At 39.0% G+C, this 20,528-nt stretch overlaps 1 protein-coding gene across 1 annotated transcript; it reads right to left on the bottom strand.

Annotated features, from left to right (window-relative positions):
* Positions 1-2,747: 2,747 nt before the first annotated feature.
* On the bottom strand, positions 2,748-18,567 carry LOC146623805 (vasodilator-stimulated phosphoprotein-like). Its single transcript, XM_085363370.1, has 13 exons — positions 18,525-18,567; positions 12,123-12,294; positions 11,372-11,552; positions 10,253-10,301; positions 5,747-6,074; positions 5,249-5,352; positions 5,100-5,148; positions 4,938-4,980; positions 4,743-4,782; positions 4,538-4,609; positions 3,344-3,410; positions 2,954-3,011; positions 2,748-2,808 (listed from the first exon to the last, which is right to left on the bottom strand). The coding sequence occupies exons 1-13, from the start codon at positions 18,527-18,529 to the stop codon at positions 2,762-2,764; spliced, it is 1,215 nt and encodes a 404-aa protein (XP_085219496.1). The 5' UTR covers positions 18,530-18,567; the 3' UTR covers positions 2,748-2,761.
* Between the last annotated feature and the right edge of the window lie 1,961 nt (positions 18,568-20,528).

Raw genomic sequence — 20,528 nt, 5'->3', positions numbered from 1 at the left:
CGCCGTGGAAGTTTCTTCTTCGTAGCTTAGGTCACATAGTGGTACCTCTTTACGCAAGTATCGCCCCCTGCAGGCAGCATGTGTGCTTGTTCTTTGTTTTGTTTTTTATGCCATTGTTCCCGGAAGTTAGTAACATACACTGGCCGCGCCATGAAGATATTGGAACACTAATGTTTGTGATGCTTTTTTGAAAAGCTAATAACTCAGAACATAAGTCTGTATGTTATAAGCAAATATAAATTAAATTGATTTGTATCTGAAAACATGTTAGTGGATCAGCCACCAATGATTTAGGGCTTTTTTAACTAGGATAATACTGTGAGCAAACACATACCCAGATACCCAGTAATACCTAATTCACTGTAAATTATGTTCTCTTAATGTTATTTTAGCCAACATAGTGAATTAGTTGTTGTTCATTTGATGGTGTTAGTGACATTATGAAATCCAGTTTTTCAGCCTGTTTAAAGTCTTTCCACTGGGAGTGTGATCAAATTAATGCTGGACTATGTTCAGGGAAAGGCTATTTCTGTTACATATGGCTATAATTATAAATTCAGAGAGGATATTCGAGATTGGAAGTAAAAAGTCACCAAATTGTTTTTTGTTTGTTTGTGTATTTTAGCGTTTTCCTGTTGGCTGTTACCACCTGTATTTGGTTGCTTCTCAGCTGATAGAAAAATAAAAGTGAAAGTGAGGGACCCAACTGAGACTGGAAGTACAATAACATTTAAAATATGTCACAAGCTAAACGCTTAAAGTTTTCTACCACTGTATTAGGCGATTCAACACCAAATACAATATTAAAGATGCAAGCAGCAATAAGAGGGTCCTTGCACCCTGCTGCTTGTCCAGGCCAGCCTCAGTCAACTGTGCTGAGGTCAAGCACTCACGCAGTCATGTGGTTATTTTCAGTTCAGTACGTTAACTGGGTCTGGCATCATTTACCCTACTGAACACCATCTATGGCCACTAGGTGGCAATTGTCTAACCATATGTCACACTGCTGTATATCATGTGTGGAACCAACAGTTAAAATTTCATTTATATTGAATAATTATAACCTACTGGATAGTTCCCTGTTGCCACAAGTTAGCGCCATATGTGTGACACAATATTGACAAATACAATCTAAGTCGCTTGGAAAGAAACTGACTGGACTTCTTTAAGTTCCTTGAAGATGTTTCACCTCTCACCTGAGAAGTTTCTTCAGTTCTGAAAGCAACTGACCATCTTTGAACAGAGGGGGCAGCTTATGACACCAACTGGCTGCCACCTACAATGCAGTTTTAAGGTACCTTCCCAGGCACCCGAGTCCCCATTCACATCTTGTGAGCTCAATGGGTCACATAATAAGGTGGGGCAAGGTCTCAAAATGGTTTCACCTGAAACCTCTGCTGATAATCCTAAAAAGTTGATTCTGCTCGTCTGGACACTATGCAAGGATGAACAGAATCAACTTTTTGGTATTTCACTACCTGGATGATTGAGCATGCATCAAGACTGTGCAGATAATGACCAACAGCCTTTTTTTTTTTTTTTTTACATCTTCTTACATGTGGTGAGGCACATTATTATTGACTAATAGTGGGTCAATGACCCTCTTAAGAGACAGTGCTCACTAGGGGTTAATACTTTATTTACTAATGGTTAATCCATGATTTATAAAGTAGAAAAGATAAAGCAGAAAACATAAAAAAATTAAACATTTTATATGGCCTTACTAAGCAAGACTATTCGTATACACCTATATAAATGACATACTAAGGAGGAACAATACTTTATGATTGAGTTTTAACTAATACTTCTTTAATGCTTAATAGTGTGTAGATATTATAAAATGCCACCTAGCTTTTTAAATTTTTATTAACTTCTATTTTTTTTAATCAAGTGTATGTGACCTACATTATATTAAAAACATTATAAATTCCATTTTTACCCAGTTTTAATGAAAAATCATACACAAAATTTGCTTGCTTGTCACAATTTTTATTATTTTTTAACAAGATAAGCTTTATTTTTGAGTACTTTTAAAGAGTACTTTATCAGATGACAATGGAAGAATATCAAAAATAATGTTTTCACATCTGAAAGGTATCATAGTTCTACGTGGGGTCATATGGAGTTTTTCCTGGTATACCCTGAAATGTACATACATGTAAATAACTTCACTTGCGCAATGTTGTGTAATTTTAGACATTCAACAACAGCTGCTGGAATTTCCTGGAATGGAACTCCCCAAAGTTCTATTCTTTTCTATTCTATTCTATTCTATTAAAAAGTCAAATTTCTAACCCATTTTCAAGAATGTAAGTTAACATGTGCTGAAATGTATATCCTTGGAGCTACAAAACCAGTAGTGTGCACTACTAATTTTGCAAGGACTTGAAATTGTTTGATGGTAAAAGTGTCAACAACCTGTCTGAGCAGATTACTGTTACCTGCCACTGATAAAAATGCCTGGGCATGTCATTCATATGTCTGTTGATGAATATTACATGAAACACTAAAATTTACAACTCCTAGAAAATAATTGGAATTCAATTCTGATTTCCATAACTAAGCAAGACATCGGGGAAAAATAATGATAATAATATTTTATTTGAAAATGTGTTCATGTTCATAGTCTTAGGACTGATCAGACCTTAAAGTCCATTGCATGAAAACAAATTAAACAATGTAAAATAAAATAATTTCGCCAAGTAAAGCACTGTGAGCACTGCAAGATAAGCATCCATTTTTTTCCCTTTTGATCAGTTCTTCAGTCTTCATCCTTGAGCTGTGACCTTTGTAGCTCCTGCATCAGAGCTAGAAAAACAGAGCAATATTCTGGTATAACACAAGATCACAACATACTGTATATGAGTAGTTTCTACATGTATGCCCTAGGTTCCTCTGACATAGTTCCTCTAGGTTCATCTGACATATGGATAGTATATACGTTAGAACTCACCTGTGATAATTTCTTCCTTTACTTTGTAGAGTTCCTTTTTTATTTCTTCAAGGATTTCCTTCAAATGCAGACAGAGTATGACGTTTTGCATAAAAGAAGTACATTTTGTTTTAATAAAGAGCCTTAAAACTTTATGTGTACAATAGTACAAATCTGGAAACAATGTTAGAAGCTTTGCAACTATGATTTAAGGTTCTTTAGATGAAATGGCTTTATAATGCAAGTCCTGGGAAAAACAAGCAGAGGCTTAGAACACATATTTTACATACTGAATAGCTTCTCTTGTTTCAAAGGAACTAAAATAGATTTATGTCATCACAGAAAGTTATACTATTTACTAAGGAGTTGTAGGATATTGGTGTGTATTTATATAAAGATGGAGGAACAAACCTGTTTAAATTTTTCCATATCACTATCATTTCCTGTACCATCTGAGTTCTTCTTCACCACCTTCATCCTACAAAAGAAAGATACTTTATTACACTGAAGCAAACACAATCAAAGAGGTCATATTTTAGGCCAAACACTTACTTTTATCTTCATGTACGTGTTCCAATAATGTTTCTTTCTTTTAAATTAGTTTGGAGTGCTATGCTACAGAAAGTGGAACACTCACTGAATCAGTTGAGCAGGATAGTGGCAGCATGTCACACTCAATGTGTTTTTCAAAGCAGAAGCAAATAATCACTAATAATTTGGAATTTTATGTGGAAATCTCTAAAACTAAATGGAAGCAAGTTTGAGGCCACCACACTGAAAATATTAATATTTTAAATTAATTATTAAAATATCACATTTTTATATTATTATTATTATTATTATGTGGGGATGATGCAGATGGCATGCTTGAGGCAACTGTTGTTGTGATATGGTGCTATACAATTGAAATGAATTGTTCTGTCAGACATCAGGTGTCTGTGCTGGCCAAGCCTGTTCTTGTAACAGGCAGTCAGCTAAGATCCCTTTTGCCTAAAATAATACAGATTTTAAAAAATTGACATGTTTGTTGTTAATATTCAGCAAATATGAAAGTTGTATAAAAGTCCTATATGCTTTTGTGTCACTTTGCATTAAAGTACAAACAATTTTAATGCCTGTATAATACATATATTAAAATAATAAAGTAAGTTTTAATATCTAAGTTAAATAAGTGCATAGACAAGCAGACTAATTATTTGCATTGACAAATATTAATGAGTTCATAAAACTATGGCTGGGTGTAGCTCTCTGGTGTGCCTTTCACTTAATGTTTGCAGTTTTGCGATTACAACAGAGTAAGCTATTTGTACAGTCATGCTCACAGCTCTGCTGGTTATCTGTGGGAACATGTGGTTAAAAACAAAGCATTATCTTCATCTCAAACATGAGCTGGCCAGGGGAAGCAACACACTTTGTTTCAGGCAGAAACAATAAAAGCAGTTGATAGTTAATCTTATGACAGTAAGACAAAGTAGAAAATAGAAATGCCGCACACACCAACAAACAAATAAGTATCTCTTTCAGATTGGAATAGATCTTCATTGAATGCATATCATCTTAGAAGAGAACCTATGTAGTAGGCAGAGTCAGGGGGGAGACTAGTACCTGGACACTGGAGTAGTGGCAGAGTTTGAACTTGGGCTTGAGTCTTTTTGATTGGTGGTTAAGGATTTGGCTCTGTTGCAAAGAACACAGATGTTTTAGAAAAGTTGTTGATTGCTGAATTGCTGTGGATGGCTCAAAATAGGTTGTTGTTTAGTATATAATGTATGGATCAGTTGTAAAGTGAAAGTCTGAACCAGTCTCTTACCTTGGCATGGTGGCAGATTTTTCCTTGGATTGATTGATTTCTGGTGGGGAATTGTTGTATTTATTATTGCATTTCATGTTAATATCCTCAAATTAAATGTTTTTGTTTCTTTCACAAAAAGTCTATGTACAATGCTGGCTGTAGTGTAAAGAGAGGCATTTATCTTTCTTTATCTACACAGCTGTGATTACTCACCCGCTACACCTGAGGATTTCGATACAGAGGACTCAGAATCCTCCTGTAGTTACGTATAAAGATAATTACAGTTATAATTCAATATTTAAATCTTATTAAATCTACAAATACTACAGACCCATAAAAAAATCTTATGGGTCTTCTTGAGAGCATGGGGCTTACATTGTGAGATTCTTCCTTTTTTACAGCTGGCTTATCAGCAGCTTTTCGCCTATTAAAAAAAGAAATCCATTACAATACAAACAATGAGATCCTCCATATCAGACTATCACAAGTATTTCTAAGATGTATATCTCTCGATTATGACTTGCCTTCTTGCAAGGATGGCACTCATTTCTCCCATTAGATCACCTCCTCCACTTCCACCAGATGAGGACTGTGGTTTCGGGGCTGGGGCTGCTGAACCTCCCTCATCCTTAACACAAAAAAATGCACATCACTGTGTTTAAAGCCGTTTGGTCCAATGAATAGATCCTTTTGAAAAACATAAAACTAAATACAAATAGTAAAATGTGTGTGTGCATCAGGGTTTTAGAGAACACAAATACATAAATGGACTGATATAGCACTTTTCTACTCTCCCGGAGTACTCAAAGTGCTCTATACAACAACACACTCCAATGGACGCATGGGAGAGCAACTTTGGGTTAGTATCGTGCACAAGGATACTTGGCATGCAGACTGGAGGAGCCATGGCTCAAACCACTGAACTTCCAATCAATAGGTGACCTGTTCTACCTCCTGAGCTACAGCCACCCCGTATATGTATATGCATATATGTATTTGTATTTATATGTATTTGCTCATACCTTTACTGTTTTGCGCAATTTGGCTCCTGCTAGAGCTGCAGCCAGATCATTTCCACTGCCACCTCCACTTCCTCCACTGCCTCCTGCAACCGGTGGGGGTGGAGGTGCAGGTGGAACCATACCTCCAGATGGAGGTGGTGGAGGTGCAGGTGGGCATCCCCCAGAAGGAGGTGGGGGTGGACCTGGAGGTGGTGGGGGTGCTGGTGGGGCAGGTGAAGTAGCTGGTGGGGCAGGAGGGGCAGGAGGGGCAGGAGGTGCTGATACAGTGGCCTGGCGTTCTCGCTCCAGACGTTCTTTCTCTTGCTGTTCCTGCTTCTGACGTTCGAGTCTAGACGAAGATAGACAGATAAATTAGAGCTAAGTGCTGCTGTTTGTATAAAAACCTCAACAGGTATAATACATGTGTTTATATTTCACTGAAAATCCATCCTTTATATTGTGTGTGGAGGTTCATAGTCGTGCAAATCGTGGTAGTTTTAAGAGGTTAGAAAAAGAAAGGAACTTGATTTCTTTAAGTTTCTGAGTATGCTTCACCTCCCATCCCAGGGTTCCAGAAACAAAAGACAAACAAAAGAATTCCAGGTATTTAACAAGTAGTGGTGTCCCCTCTGGAGGTGGTTGTTGACCTAATACAGATCATGTGAGTCAAAAAAGGCATAGGCCATTACCATCAGAAGGGGACAAGGGTGAAACCTCTGTGAGACCCACCCTATCATGTGACCTATTAAGGTCAACTGAGGCAAGGTGTAAGTTGCAGTTGAAGTGCCTGAGAACTACAATATCAGTTCCTCATAGCTGGTGTTGAAAGCAACCACCTCTTTTCAATTGTAGTTGTTTGTTATGGACATGGATGGGAGGAACACTTTTCAAGTGGTAAGGGAGTATGAAAGAGAATCCAGGAAATTATATACTATAAAATTCCCCTTTGATTAAATCTGAGATGCAAAGAGTCCAGATTGGTCCCAAGAGTTTGTGGTTTTAAACTACAGTCAAGAAACATAGAGTTAAGCAGATCTGATGGAGTAGTACAGAACCAACTCTCGAGTAAACGATACAGGTCCTGACTGTTGGCTGTGCTTACGTGTCGAGCAGCAGGTTAGAGTATCTGGCCTTCTTACAGAGGGGCTCCCCAAGCTACCCAGCTGGGGTACCCCCTCATCACTGATCTTTGATGAGGGGGCTTGACTCACAGTCTCTGCTCTAACTCATCTCAAAAGTGTTCTGTTGGGTTAAGATTGTTGCTCTGTATAGGCCAGTCATGTTCTACCACACCAAACTTGCTCATTAATGTCTTTATAGACCTTGCTTTGTGCACTGGTGCGTCATGTTGCAACAGAAAGGGGGCATCTCCAAACTGTTCCCACAAAGCTGAGAGCATGATATAGTCCAAAATGTCTGACATGTCGGAAGCATTAAGAGTTCCTTTCAGTGGAAGTAAGAAGCCAGGGCCTACTCCTGAAAAAAGGTTGCCACATCATAATCCATCCACCACCAAATATTTATCCTTGGCACAGTGCTGTCAGACAAGTACCATTCTCCTGCCAACTGCCAAACCCAGACTCACCCACCAGATTACTAGATGGAGAAGCCCAAATTGTCAACGGTGGGTCACTTTTGATATTGTTTCCATTTCCCTAGAGTGAAGTGGTGGTGTGATGCATCCAATGTTCTGCATTACGCTTGGTGATGTAAGGCTTGGATGCAGCTGATTGGCCAAAGAAACCAATTAAATGAAGCTTTCTATGCACTGTTCATGAGCTAATCTGAAAGTCACATGAAGGTCTATAGTGATTTTCAAATAAGCTTTGCCTGGAGTGTGTCTGAACTTTCTTTTATGTTTAATTTACGATACAGTGAATGTGTCCATTTGCGTACCTTTTTGCCTATGCCAAACCTATGGAGAGGGGTTTTCAACATACGCAAACAACTCTCGTGCAGTCTTCCAAAAACACTATGGATAGGTGTGACTAACTGGCTGACTGTTTGAAAAGTGGATCATGGTAAGGCAGTGACAGCAGAGTTCACCACAAATTTTAGTAGAAGCCCCAAAAAATATAAAAGCATGAAAGTGAAGTGGTGGTTACAGAAGACAATTTTCATTTGTTTAACACCTGGTTTCAGGCGTTATAGTTTCAGTTTTCTCTATGGGTGAGTGAAGGACCAGCCACAGCACAAGGAGAGTGTGCCACAGAACAGTTGTTTGTGACATTGCCCTTATTTACAGCAAACAGCTACAATATGTAGACCAGGGGGGTCAAATTCATTTTTACGTTGTGGGCTACATACAAACCACTTTGATGTTAAGTGGGCTGGACCAAAGAAACTCTCCTTTCCATCAGTCCAAGTGCTATGGTTTTTTAAAAAAAAGATTTTTGGGTTTGACTCATTTTTTATTATCTTTGTATTATAGTTTTGCTCTCCTAATCTATAGGTCTTTAGGTGCATTCTAGGTAAAGATGCGTTTTGTGTTTGAGCTCTACAGTCTTCTGTTTATGTTTTATATTTATAGATAGCGTAGTATCTATATTTCTGGTTCATGATTCTAGTTTCTTTTTTCATCATGTTATATTTCCTTTGTTTCTAGTCTCTCTTCCTCATTTGGTTATGTTTTCTTCAGTTATCATTGTTTTTGTGTTCCCTTTCTGTCACCCCAGTCAGTCATGTCTCCATGTTTGTTTATTTCCCCTTAAGTTCATGTCTTAGTCCTGGGTCTCAGTGTATTACTTCCTATTTTATTTTGATAGTCCCTTGTGTCTTGTGCTGTGTTTAGTTTTGTTTGCCCCTGTCTCATTAGTCTAATTCCATCCAGCTGTTTTCCCTGGTGGGTATGTATTTTCTCCATTTGTTCTTTGTCATGTTATCCCTCAAAGTTGTGTCCTCCCTTGCAGTATGTTTTTTTTTTGTTTTGTTTTTTTCCCCCCATTGAGTTGCAGGTTTGATTTACCTTGTTAAATTTCTCATGTAACTTTGTGATTTTCTTTACTTTAATAAAAGCAACTTTGTAGTTTATTTTCTCATATTTCTCATATTTTATACTTTTCATTGTAGATAGTGGAAAAAAGGACATTTTATTTTTGTCATCTAACTCATCACTTTGGTGTAGTTTGGGAGGAGGTCTTTATCAGCAGAAAAAGCGTAGTCTGTCCATAGGACCACTGCAGAAGCATTCAAGATAGATTGAGGAGCTCAGTCATTCAGCAAGGGCACAAGGTAGAGTTGCTACTCCCCCATCATGAAAGGAACCAGTTGAGGTGGTTCAAGAATGTAACAAGGACACCTACAAGGTGCTTCCTAGCTGAGGTATTTTGGGCATGCCAAACTAGAAGAAGACGCCAGGGCAAACCCAGAACATACAAGCCAGCCATGAGATCATTACTTTTGGCTGGCTGGGAGACACTTTGGTGTCCTCCAGAAGAGGTCTAGGAGGTGGGTGAGATAAGCAAGGTGTAAACATCTTTGCTTTTAGGCTGTGTGCTCCAAAAATAATGTCACATCCACATAAGAGAAACCCTAATTAGTGCCTGCTGACTGTGCACTTGTGTTCCAACTAGCTCGCTTGCAGTGGGATAATTAGCGCGCTGCCAGACTGCCCTCTTTCCCCTGCTCCCTCCCTGGAAACGTGCTTAGCTGGAGATCTGAGAGATGATGTGCTTGCAGCCACCAGCAGCCGCCTACAAACCTCACTCATATTCCTCATTAACCCTTCCTTGATGCTTTAAGCCCTTCAACTAATCCAACAACATGCATCATATGACCAACATCTGTCAAGTCTGCGTTTTCAAGTGTCCACACTGCGATGGGACAGCTCCATTTTGAAATGTATGCGTTTTCGAGAGCGTTTTCAAAAAGATGGCATTTTTCCTTGGGGAAAATGCCATCTCAGTGTGGACGGGAGGCCAAAACGGAGAGAAGGTGATGCGTTTTCAAACAAAAACGCATTAGTGTGGACGTAGCCTCAGCTTCTGTAACCTGGTGCATTGCACTGCTGCCGCCACAGCTAGGTTTTGACAGTCAAGTGTACAGCCATGTTAGTTTATTCTGCAATTCTAGTGATATATCAGAAGGTCAGAGTTTCATAAATTCTACAGAGGGAGTGGAAACATTTTGATAACATGAGACTTTATTGAAAAATACTTGGCAATGACTTTGCTTTCTGTATCAGCGCTGATGTGGTGCTATTGTCTAAGCAGAGAAAACTGTTGTTCAGGAAAATAATGCAGCTGCTATTTACGTCTTAATGGTGAGCATAAATAGAAGTGACTGTGCAGAGCAAGCAACCAGTGCAGAGTATACTAGTGCCTGCAGACTGATGAACTCATGACTTGTATCAAGGAGAAAATAGATATGTGGACTATCTGCTGTAAACAACATATCTCTGCATTTGCATTGTAGTCTTTATTAGTCTGTAATAACTGCTGAAAATGTTAATTAAAAGCAGAAACAAAACCTAAAAACCAATGACATAAAATAGATATTAGCCTTAGTATAATTAAGAATGAACGGTACCTTCTCTGTTGTTCCAGCTGCTGTGCAGTGGGGCCGTTCTGAGCTGGGCCTAAGAAAAAGCATTAAAATTATTTAAAATTAATATATTACATAGATAATATAAAATATGCATGTATGCTTATATTAGGGCTCTCAAAGCCAACGAGATGATAACACATTCATGCAAATTCAGTTATTTGTATTTACTGCCAGTGTGAACTGAGTTACCACATTGAGTCTCAAATGCCACTTGGTGGCTAATAACAATTAAAAAATGCTATTGAGCCCTTTTGATAACTGGCAGGGAATCTTTTACAATGGTTTGAAGAAATTTTATCTCACTTTTTTGAAGAATTGTTTTAATTCAGGCATAGAAATGTTTTTCTGTATAAGTATCTAAACAGAGTTATAGTCCAACTCCAAAAAGTAGTTGGAATAAATGCCTAATAATCAAAAATAATTGTATTAACTAACATTTATTTATAGGACAGTACACTGGTTTTTAGGCTTATTAGTTTTCAGTGTGCCTAATACATTTCTTTATGCAATTCATGTTGTACTATTTGTTTTGATTTTGTGATTTCTAATCTTAGAGAGATTAGCAACACACTTTTTTTTACATACTTATATCTCTTATATCTTTTTTCCACTCTGTGTCACTCACATATTATCCCCACCCCACCACCATACCACACTTACAGATTATTGTCAGAATATAAAGACATTGCTATGCTCCTTGTTTTAGCCTTTTCCCATGTGCCTTTTGTATCAGTTACTGTTTTGCTATTCCCGTTTTTCTTATCAGTAATAGCTATGTTCCCTAATGTTTCCCATCTTCCCTAATTACCTTGTGTGTTTTTGGCCTTCATCTCCCCATAGCTTTTTTTTCGCATCAACCTGTTTCTTGTTTACTGTGCATCCTGTTCCTTGTGTTACATCTTTGTTTCCTAGCTCCCAGGGTTTTCCAGGCATTTCCGTGTGTTCTTATGGCTTTTGGTTTACCTTCAATAAAGGATTATATTCACTGGAACCTGCCTGTCTAAGAGTCTGCATTAAGGGTCCTCAGTCTTCACCAAATCTGACAGACAGGAATACTGCACGATCTGGATCTAACATGTCTTCTTGCACTGGTGTGGTTACCTGCAACTGCCGGGGCACTGACAGTATCTAAAGCATGCGTCATGGTGTTGGCAAACAGAGTAGCATCTTCTTTACTGCCAAAATTTAGCCCCCACACCTGCTTGTGATCACGCCACTGATGGAAATTTGGTGTGGCTTGATTATACTTCATTCCTTTGATAATGGGACAATTGATCACCACCTGATGAAAACAGGAAGCGAAGGATAATAAATGTAAATTAAATATAAAGTTAGTCAGGCCAGAAGTAAATTTGTTTAAATATATAATTATATGTGAGATCATATTGCTGATGCTTGGTCCACAGTAGATTGTAGTATGCATGGAATAAACCAACACATGTTGTGGGTATTCATCTGTTAATTATTAAGTCTGTGCAAGGTGAACAGAATACACTGTGTGTCTCAAAGTGTATATACATACATACATACATATATATATATATATATATATATATATATATATATATATATGTATATATATATATATATATATACATACACACACACATACACACACATACACATTCCACTGTGAGAGACAGAATCTGAAAAGAAAAATGCGGTAATCACATTGTATGATTTTTGAACAGTGTATTTGTGAATAAATTGATCACCCTGAACTTGCAAAATCCCAGGGTGATATATATATGTGTGTGTGTGTGTGTGTGTGTGTGTGTGTGTGTGTTAGTGTCTGTCCAATCAGAACATGAGAAGGCAATTGTCTGGTTTCGTGTGTATGCTTTTCTTGTACCTGCTGGTCAGCCTGCAGTTTGCGTCCCACTACTCTGAAGGTGTTTGCTGAAGGGTTGTGATAGATCTGGACACGGCTTATAGATGTACTGTCAGATCCTGCTGGCACCCAGCGCTTGCTGTTGTCATCATACAGCATGACTGTTGCCCTCACCTGACAGATACTGGACTCACTGTTTGAGGGAATGATTAGGAAAAAAAAGATGACCAGATGCAGTGCAAGAACAAAATACTAAAATGGTGTAAGTGTACAGATAAAAGAAACATGAACATTCTTCTATAACACGAACTCTTCCGGGAAGGCTTTCCATAAGATTTAGGAGTGAGTTTACAGGAAATTTTGATAATTCTTTCAGAAGTGCATTTGTGTTCAGTTGGGTTGAGGTAGGGCTCAGGTGCAGGCCAGTCATGTTCTTCCACACCAAACTTGCTCATCAATGTCTTTATGGATATCTTGGAATGCTGAAGTTTTAAGAGTTCCTTTCACTGGAGCTAGAAGCCCAGGCTGAGCTCCAGAAAAGCAAGGCCACATCATAATACCCCTGCACCAAACTTTACACTTGGCACAATGCAGTCAGACAAGTATTACTGTCCTGGCAACTGCCAAACCCAGACTCATCCATTGGATTGCTGATGGAAAAGCATGATTTGTCACTCCACAGAACGCGTTTCGACATCTATAGAGTGTTGGTGATGCATCCAATGCTCTGCATTACGCTTGGTGATGTAAGGCTTGGATGCAGTTGCTCTACCAAGGAAACCCAGTAAATGAAGCATTAAATGAACCCATTAAATGAAACACACTATTCTTGAGCTAATCTGAAGGTCACATGAAGTTCGGAGGTGTGTAGCGATGAAATCGCAGAAAGTTTGAGATCCCTCACTATGACTTTATGCAGCCTACCACTTCATGGCTAAATTGCTGTTGTTCCCAATCGCTTCCAATTTGTTTGTAATTCCACTAAGAGTTACATTTATTAATGAGGAAATTTTATGACTGGACTCGTGTAACCCATGGTGGAGGGAGTTACACGCCAAGCAACAGTTCAGAGTACCCAGCCTTCTTATGGTCATTGAGTACTTCAAGGAACTATCTGCCTGATCTGAACCTGAGTAGTGTTTCATCATTGGAGTTTTGTGCAAACCACAGTTTGTCCATGACCAACACCATGTTAAGGGTATCCATAAGTGTAAGTGGCACCAGGACATCCTAGGTCACAGATCAGCGATCAATATTGTAATCATATCATCTGATCTACGACCTTTGAGCTGGACACTTGGATGAAGAGAGAAGCTGAGCTGTCAACCACCTTATGGGTGGCTGTAGCTCAGGTGACAGAGCAGGTCAGCCACTAATCAGAAGGTTGGTGGTTCGATCCCAGGCTGCCTCCTGGCTGCATGCCAAATATCCTTGGGCAAGATACTAACCCCATGTTTGCCTACTGGTGGTCAGAGGGCCCGGTGGCGCCTGTGTCCGGCAGCCTTGCCTCTGTCAGTGCGCCCCAGGGCAGCTGTGGCTACAATGTAGCTTGCTATCACCAGAGTGTGAATGTGTGTGTGAATGGATGAATGACTGAATGTAGTGTAAAGCTATGGGGTCCTTAAGGACTAGAAAAGCGCTATACAAATGCAGGCCATTTACCATTCACCTGGTGGCTAATTAAATCAGGTGGCAAGAGGATGCCTGACACATGTGCCACACCTAAACGTACAGTGAGGGTGTGCTGGCCCCTGATCCAGGAGATCTTCAACTCTCACCTCCGGCAGAAATACAACAGCATTCTGTGGCTGGAGAAAGAATCTGCACCTAGACTGCTGAGGCAGCTGCAAGTAGATGCTGCAAGGTGGTTGGCCCCTGTTATGGCAGTAACCAGATGAACCAGATGGTAGACACTAGGGATGGGTATCGTTTAGGCTTTATCCGATACCAGTACCAAACCGGTACTTTTGAAACGGTGCCCGTGCTTAAACGGTGCTCAAACTGGTGCTTAAAGAATGAAGAACACAAACTTTGTCCTAAAACCTCTCATGTTTAGCTGTTTTTTTTGTAAAAAAGACAACAATGTTAGCCTTTTCTGCAGCTATAGGGGATTTATGGTATCACTCTTGGCTGGAAGCAGTGCTTAATCAATGGGGGAAAAAAAACACCAACTTTGTCCAAAAACCTCTCATGTTTAGCTGTTTCCAACTTTTTCTTTGGTCATTTTAGCTTTTTTGGCCAGGGTGAAGGGAGTATCTGCCATCAAACAAGAAGACAGCCGCATGTAACTACGACGGTGTTTGCTAGTTCACCTTACGTGCATTAATTTAATAACGTGGTTAGCCTACTCAACGTAAATTACACACGAACAACATTAAGCTACTGACCCAGAGAAGAATGGCTGCTGCTGCCATCATCATCCGTCATCATTTCTGCTACACTGGCAGGGCTAGGGGCCAGGACTCTCCTCTTCGGGTTTTTGGGGGGTGTTGCTAACTCCGGGACCGATAACAGGCACCACACCCGCAGTAGATGTGCTCGATGTGAGGTCTCGCAGCAAGCTATAAATACGGCTTTTAAAAAAATGCTATGCGTCGCCAGGTTTTTCATCAGATTCGAGGTGTTACCTCCTTTGCATCACCTTAGTATCACCTTAAAGCACTTGTTGCAGGCTGTTGAGTTTGCATCTTTTGCTGTGAAGTACAGCCAGACTTTTGACCGCTTCGCCTTGGGCGTTTTTAATCTGTAGCTCTGCTCTAAAAGAACATACGTACGTACGTACCTACTGCGCTTGCAAAGGTAAAATGATTGGCTGGAATCCAAAGTGTATGACATCTCAGGGGAAAAAAAGCACCGAAATAAAGCACCGAAATGTGCGCTGCTTTTCGGTCTGGTTACTACCGTTTATGTCATAATGGCACCGGATACCGGTACCCATCCCTAGTGGACACCAGAGATGAGGAGTCCTATCAGGTTTAGTTAACCTTTGGAACTTTTGAGGCAGCTGATGGGTACTAGCATGCCAAGCAGAACATGTCTCGGGCGGTAGCTGAAGCAAAAACAGAGGATATAATCGGGTAGCGGAAAGAATACCTCCTTCTCGACTTCTGTAGAGAAAGTAGACTCTAGGGACGAGGGAGACAACTTTCCCATCTCTGAAAACAAGGTCACTGAGGTCATTAATCCCCTGGAGTTGATGAGCGTGTCCAAATCACATGACTGATTTAAGATGACATAGCAGTAATATGCAGCCATGTGGAGTCTATTTCTTTTTTTGTTTGTTTTAAGAGTGTGTATAAACTATAGGTTAGTTTTTAAATTGTGTTAATAGGCCAAGTAAAACCAAGGTTATGATAAATAATTTACAAAATGCTTTTTTATGAATACGAGCCTCCCTGAGAAGATGTATGCCAGGTTGCTGAAAAAGAGTTTGTCCATTAGTCAAACCTAACTGACAAACAATGCAGATCCTGTTCATGGAACACTGGACTAGCTCTTTATCCTTGGAAGAATATTTGAGTGTGTCCAATTCATCTACATGTGTATGGGGAACTTGGAGAAGGCATTCGACTGTGTCCTTTGGAGTGTCCTACTGGGGGGTGCTTCAGGCGTTGCCATTCAGTCTCTGTACAACTGTTGCAGGAGCAATGTATGCATTGCCAACAGACATTGACAGACTCATTCCTGGTGCGTGTCTTCGCCAGGGCTACCCCTTTTCACCAATTCTGTTAATAATTTTTATGTACAGAATTTCTAGAAGTAGCCAGGTGACAGAAGGCTTCCACTTTTGTGGCCTCAGAATCTCAACTCTGCTTGGTACTCCAACATAGTGCTCTGAACAGTACCATGTTGGAATTCACTGAGCCCCTTAGACCAACCCATTCTTTCACAAATGTTTGTAGGTATATGCAACATCAGTGCCCTGTTGAGATAATAAGCTCCACTAAATAAAGGATGAGATAAAATCCACTGAGTCAAGACAATAATGCTCCTTATCATGCTTAGAGGGTATCACCAGTCCAGCATCCTCAGATTGTACGCTAAGTGGAAGAAAGGACGCCGAGTAGTAGTAAGTATCAGAACCATTATTCTGAATGAAACAACAAAGATCCATAAGTACATCAAGAAGCTGGCTATAATGATCGCGTGCTTAGTGCACCAGAAACCCGAGACACAAGAAGTGCTAGAGGAGGGACCACAATGGAAGGATAGGCACCTGTTATTGAAAAATCTTACCAATGACAGGACAATGACTAAAAGACACCACAGAGGCACTAATTATGTCAGTATGGGAACAAACTTTAAGCACAATTCAGTTCAATTGACTTGAATTCAATTTTATTTATACAGCATCAAATCACAACAGCAGTCACCTCAAGGTGCTTTATATTGTAAGTTAGACCCTACAATAGTGCATACAGATAAAAACCTAACAATCATGTGACCCCCAATGAGCAAGCACTTTGGTGACCGTGAGAAGGAAAGACTCCCTTTCAACAAAAAGAAACCTCCTTCAGAGCCAGGCTAAGGGAGGGGTGGCCATATACTGTGACCATTTCGGGTGAGAGAAAGAAGACAGGACAAATGACATGCTGTAGAAGAGAGCCAGATATTAATAACAAGTATGATTAAATGCAGAGAAGTCTAAGTCACACGATCAATAGAGGCTGGGATCCAGCACGTAACAGAAAGGTGTAAGATGCTAGCAGGCAGGGGATACATGGAACGCTATAATCAAGTGGCTGGAACAGTGTACAGAAACATCTATGCCAAGTCAGCCCTGACTTAGTGGACAAACAGAAGAAGATGGCAACATTGGGAATAAGGAACACGAGAAGCTCAAGAAATACCAAGGGCTAGGAGAGGAGCATGAGGTGATGTGAAGGTGAAGGCAGCAATGGTGCCTCGGGGTACTGACCCCCAAACTGGGCAAGTGGCTCCAGCAGATCCCAGGAATGACATCTGAGATCTCTGTCCACAAGACCACAGTCCTAGGAACAGCAAAGATACTTTTGAGGACCCTCAAGCTCCCAGGACTCCTGGTAGAGGACCCAAGCTTGAAGCATAGACCGACTGGGTGCTGGTTTAGCTCACTGGGATGAGCAGGTGACCACATGCCGTATGGCTGGGAGCGGCCGGTGCGGGTTTTAACACAACCTGCGGCCCTTTGCCTCATTTCTTTCTCTGTCTCTCCCGCTGCTTTCCTGTCACTCTTCACTGTTTCTATCCATAAAAAGACCATTGTTGCTTGTTTGGAAGAGCTGCCAGGAGACAGTTTCTTCTTGCTAAAGAACATTTAATATTTGCAAAGTTTTATCGGAATAAACCACAAGCTTTCTGGAACAATGTTTTCCAGACAGACCACACTAGAGTTTGGCTATTTGGGAACTGAACCATGCAATATTTGGCAAATCCCAAACATACTATATAAGCACAAACACACTAAATTTGGGTTTTTGTTAAATAAATATGTTATAATTGTGTGATATGACCTATATAACTCCACATCCAGATTATATTAAAATTATTTTAGAACCTAGCAAAGACCTTTTTTTTTTAAAAAATAATCATATTCTTTTATATACTTTTTATTTATTATGTCCTGACACATAGAACTTTTCAAATTCTATAAAATACATACAGGGTGGACTTTCTTTTCTATTTCTAAACTGTTCAAATTTTGTATATAAAATCAAATTAATTCCTCTAGTTAGTCAATCTGTTTAGCACATTTGAAAAGTAAGTAATGCTTCATAGCTTTACAGAGGTTCAGAACCCTAAATTTGTACACTGTAAAGTAATGGGGCAAATATGTGTTTGTATTTTTGATGATTATTTCATTAAAACAATTATACATTTATACCTTTATGTATTTATCCTGTGTGGTTTGAATGTTTGTATACAAAAATTAATGAAATAATAAAAAGACTACATCTCTCTACAAGTCATTATGACACTGACTTGTTTTCAGTCTGCTACTTGCAATGTCTGTAGCCTGTGGGAAAGCTTTACTTCCTGTCACAAAGGTTTTCATGTTTTGACCACTTCCTGTGATCAGTACAATGCCTAATATGGACTGTATTTCACCTGTCATATGCACCAAGTTCTCAAAAGGTTTTGGTTCCCCAGAATGCTTTCTTGGATTAAATAACATTATCATAAAAAAGGAAATGCAGATACATGTTTAGTCTATGCGCAATAACTATAATAATTGAAGCACCTGTTATAAGCTTCAGACACTTGCAGACAACAGGAAATGTAGTCAGAACTAAATATCTTTTCGGTAAAATATAGAGAGCACTATGAGAGTCGGTGTTGTTTTACACATTCTTACACGAGTCATTCAAAATTAGAATGAACATATGTTTCTTTCCTCAGTTTAAAAAATTTTATTAATATAACTAATGTAAGAAAATGACTCACCCCATATTTCAGCTTTGGTCAATATCCAGCGTTTCACTTGTTTTTTAACAATATTTCTTCACTTCAAAATGAATCGTGTCTGTAGAACCTACTGTCATCCCTGATTGCACATTTGAGTTGCTCTCTCGCTCTGTGACTTTTTTAGCAGCAAGCATTTGCACTTCTGCCTTTGTATTGTCATTTCCTAGACAGTTTTTTTCTTTCTTCCTGTTCTCGTCTCAACTCGCTCTTTCAAATTCATATTTTCACACCTCCCCCATTTTCTGTCTCCCTGCGGTATAGCTCTGATTTCTGTCTGCTTTTTCTTTTCTATCAAGCTGTTGTTTTTAATTAGAGCGAGTCCTCTTGACATAATTATTATTACTATTTCAGATAAAGAGCACATGTGTGGTTTAACAAAAATTTCTGTAATTACGTTTGTGCAATACTGTTATGTTTGTATTCATTGTATTATAGGTAGGTAGTAAAAATAAAAGTCATAGTAAAGTAACAGCAACAAGTTTAGGCTTCAACCTACAAATTAAAATCTAATGAGTAATCCCTCAGTCTTCATTACAACAATTGTGACTGCTTCAGATCTTGCTTTACTATCCTCTTGTTGCAGAATAAGAGTGGTGTATTCTTACCTTCTATTAACTATTATCATTAGTGTTGTTGCTGTTTGTGTTTTGGTGCTTTATACAGCACTTTGCCAAACTTTCAACCCTCATCTACTGAAATATTGAAGTTTGCTTTTAAATATGTATTCGCACAGCTTCAGTGTTTTAGCATGTTCGCATGTGTGTTGACTTTAAATAGTTATGCATTTGTATGCACATACATATGTATGAAACCAACACCTCGTCAGTGACAAGCTTTGTTCCTTTAATAGCCATCTCTAGTCGTATTTGAATGTTGTTCATTTCCTCTTACTTTTCATGATCACTTTGCAGTTCCTCATTCTTATAATGTCTCTGCAATCCACTAGAAATTAAAATAAAAAAAATGTTAAAAGAGGTTTTAGACTTGCTTTATTGATAAGCTATTACAAATAATAGCATTTTAAACCCTGTGCTGGGTCAAAAATTATAACTTGTCTTTTTCGTTACCCATGGATTCAGCTTTTTAGCACTATTAAAGAGTGCAAACACTCAAAAATGCAAACACTCAGGGTTACAGAGTATCCCTGTGAACTCTGGTAAAATGAACATATTAAGAGTGAAAATATGATACTAACAGAGAGAAGACCTATGAAGAGGTTAGCAGAAAATAATTTACTCAGATGTATAACTATGTTTAGGTGTATTTATTCGGTTTTAGCTGATCTCAGGTGTTCAGAAAGATTGTTCCAGGACAGAGAAATTGCAAAAAGCCCAAGAACTACATCTGAGACTTCAGTCAGCATGCTAAATGTTAATGTTAATCACAGTACAATTAGGTATTGTTTGGTTGGAAAGAGAAAGTCTTTTCTTACTAAGATAGATAACATTACTGTCCCATGTGGGCAAATGCTTGCATTCCTTTGGGTTTTTAATGTAGTGTGCAGAAAACATGCAATCGGTCCCAGACAGCAAATGCAATCCCCCCCCCCAACCACCAGTTGTCCTTGCATGGAGGTTGCTGTCCTATTTTAACTCAAGTGTGACTGAGGCCTTAAGCAGACTAGAAAAGAAGTGTGAAGACTACAACATCAGACTATAAGATAAGAAAACCTTTAGTCCCACACGTGGGAAATTTGTTTTGTCACAGCAGGAAGTGGACAGTGCAAAGTTATATAGCAAAAATTAGAATACAATAAGAATAAAATACTGTACCCAACTGTACAGAATAGAATAAAATACTATATACAGTAGAATAAAATATACAGTAGGATAAAAAATAGAGTACAAATGCTTTATACAACTGAGTAAAAATACAACTTTGTCAGAAAAAGAGTACTGCACTTAGAGTTATTGCACATGTGTGGATGTGTGTGTTTGATCAGTTGGAGTCTTTGTTGTGGAGTCTGACAGCAGTGGGGAGGAA

This window comes from Diplotaxodon limnothrissa, linkage group LG10, assembly GCF_057381915.1.
Source record: "Diplotaxodon limnothrissa isolate DT_005_m linkage group LG10, D_limnothrissa_male_GT1.1, whole genome shotgun sequence".
Lineage (NCBI taxonomy): Eukaryota > Metazoa > Chordata > Actinopteri > Cichliformes > Cichlidae > Diplotaxodon > Diplotaxodon limnothrissa.
The sequence above is the reverse complement of the archived record's forward strand: the minus strand, read 5'-3'. Positions and strand labels throughout refer to the sequence as shown.

Excerpts from the sequence above, each read along its gene's own strand:
- LOC146623805 (XM_085363370.1), bottom strand. Across the intron at positions 6,075-10,252 it reads CAGCTGGAACAACAGAGAAG|ACTCGAACGTCAGAAGCAGG; the intron begins GTACCGTTCATT and ends ATCTTCGTCTAG. Across the intron at positions 5,353-5,746 it reads AATTGCGCAAAACAGTAAAG|GATGAGGGAGGTTCAGCAGC; the intron begins GTATGAGCAAAT and ends TTTTGTGTTAAG.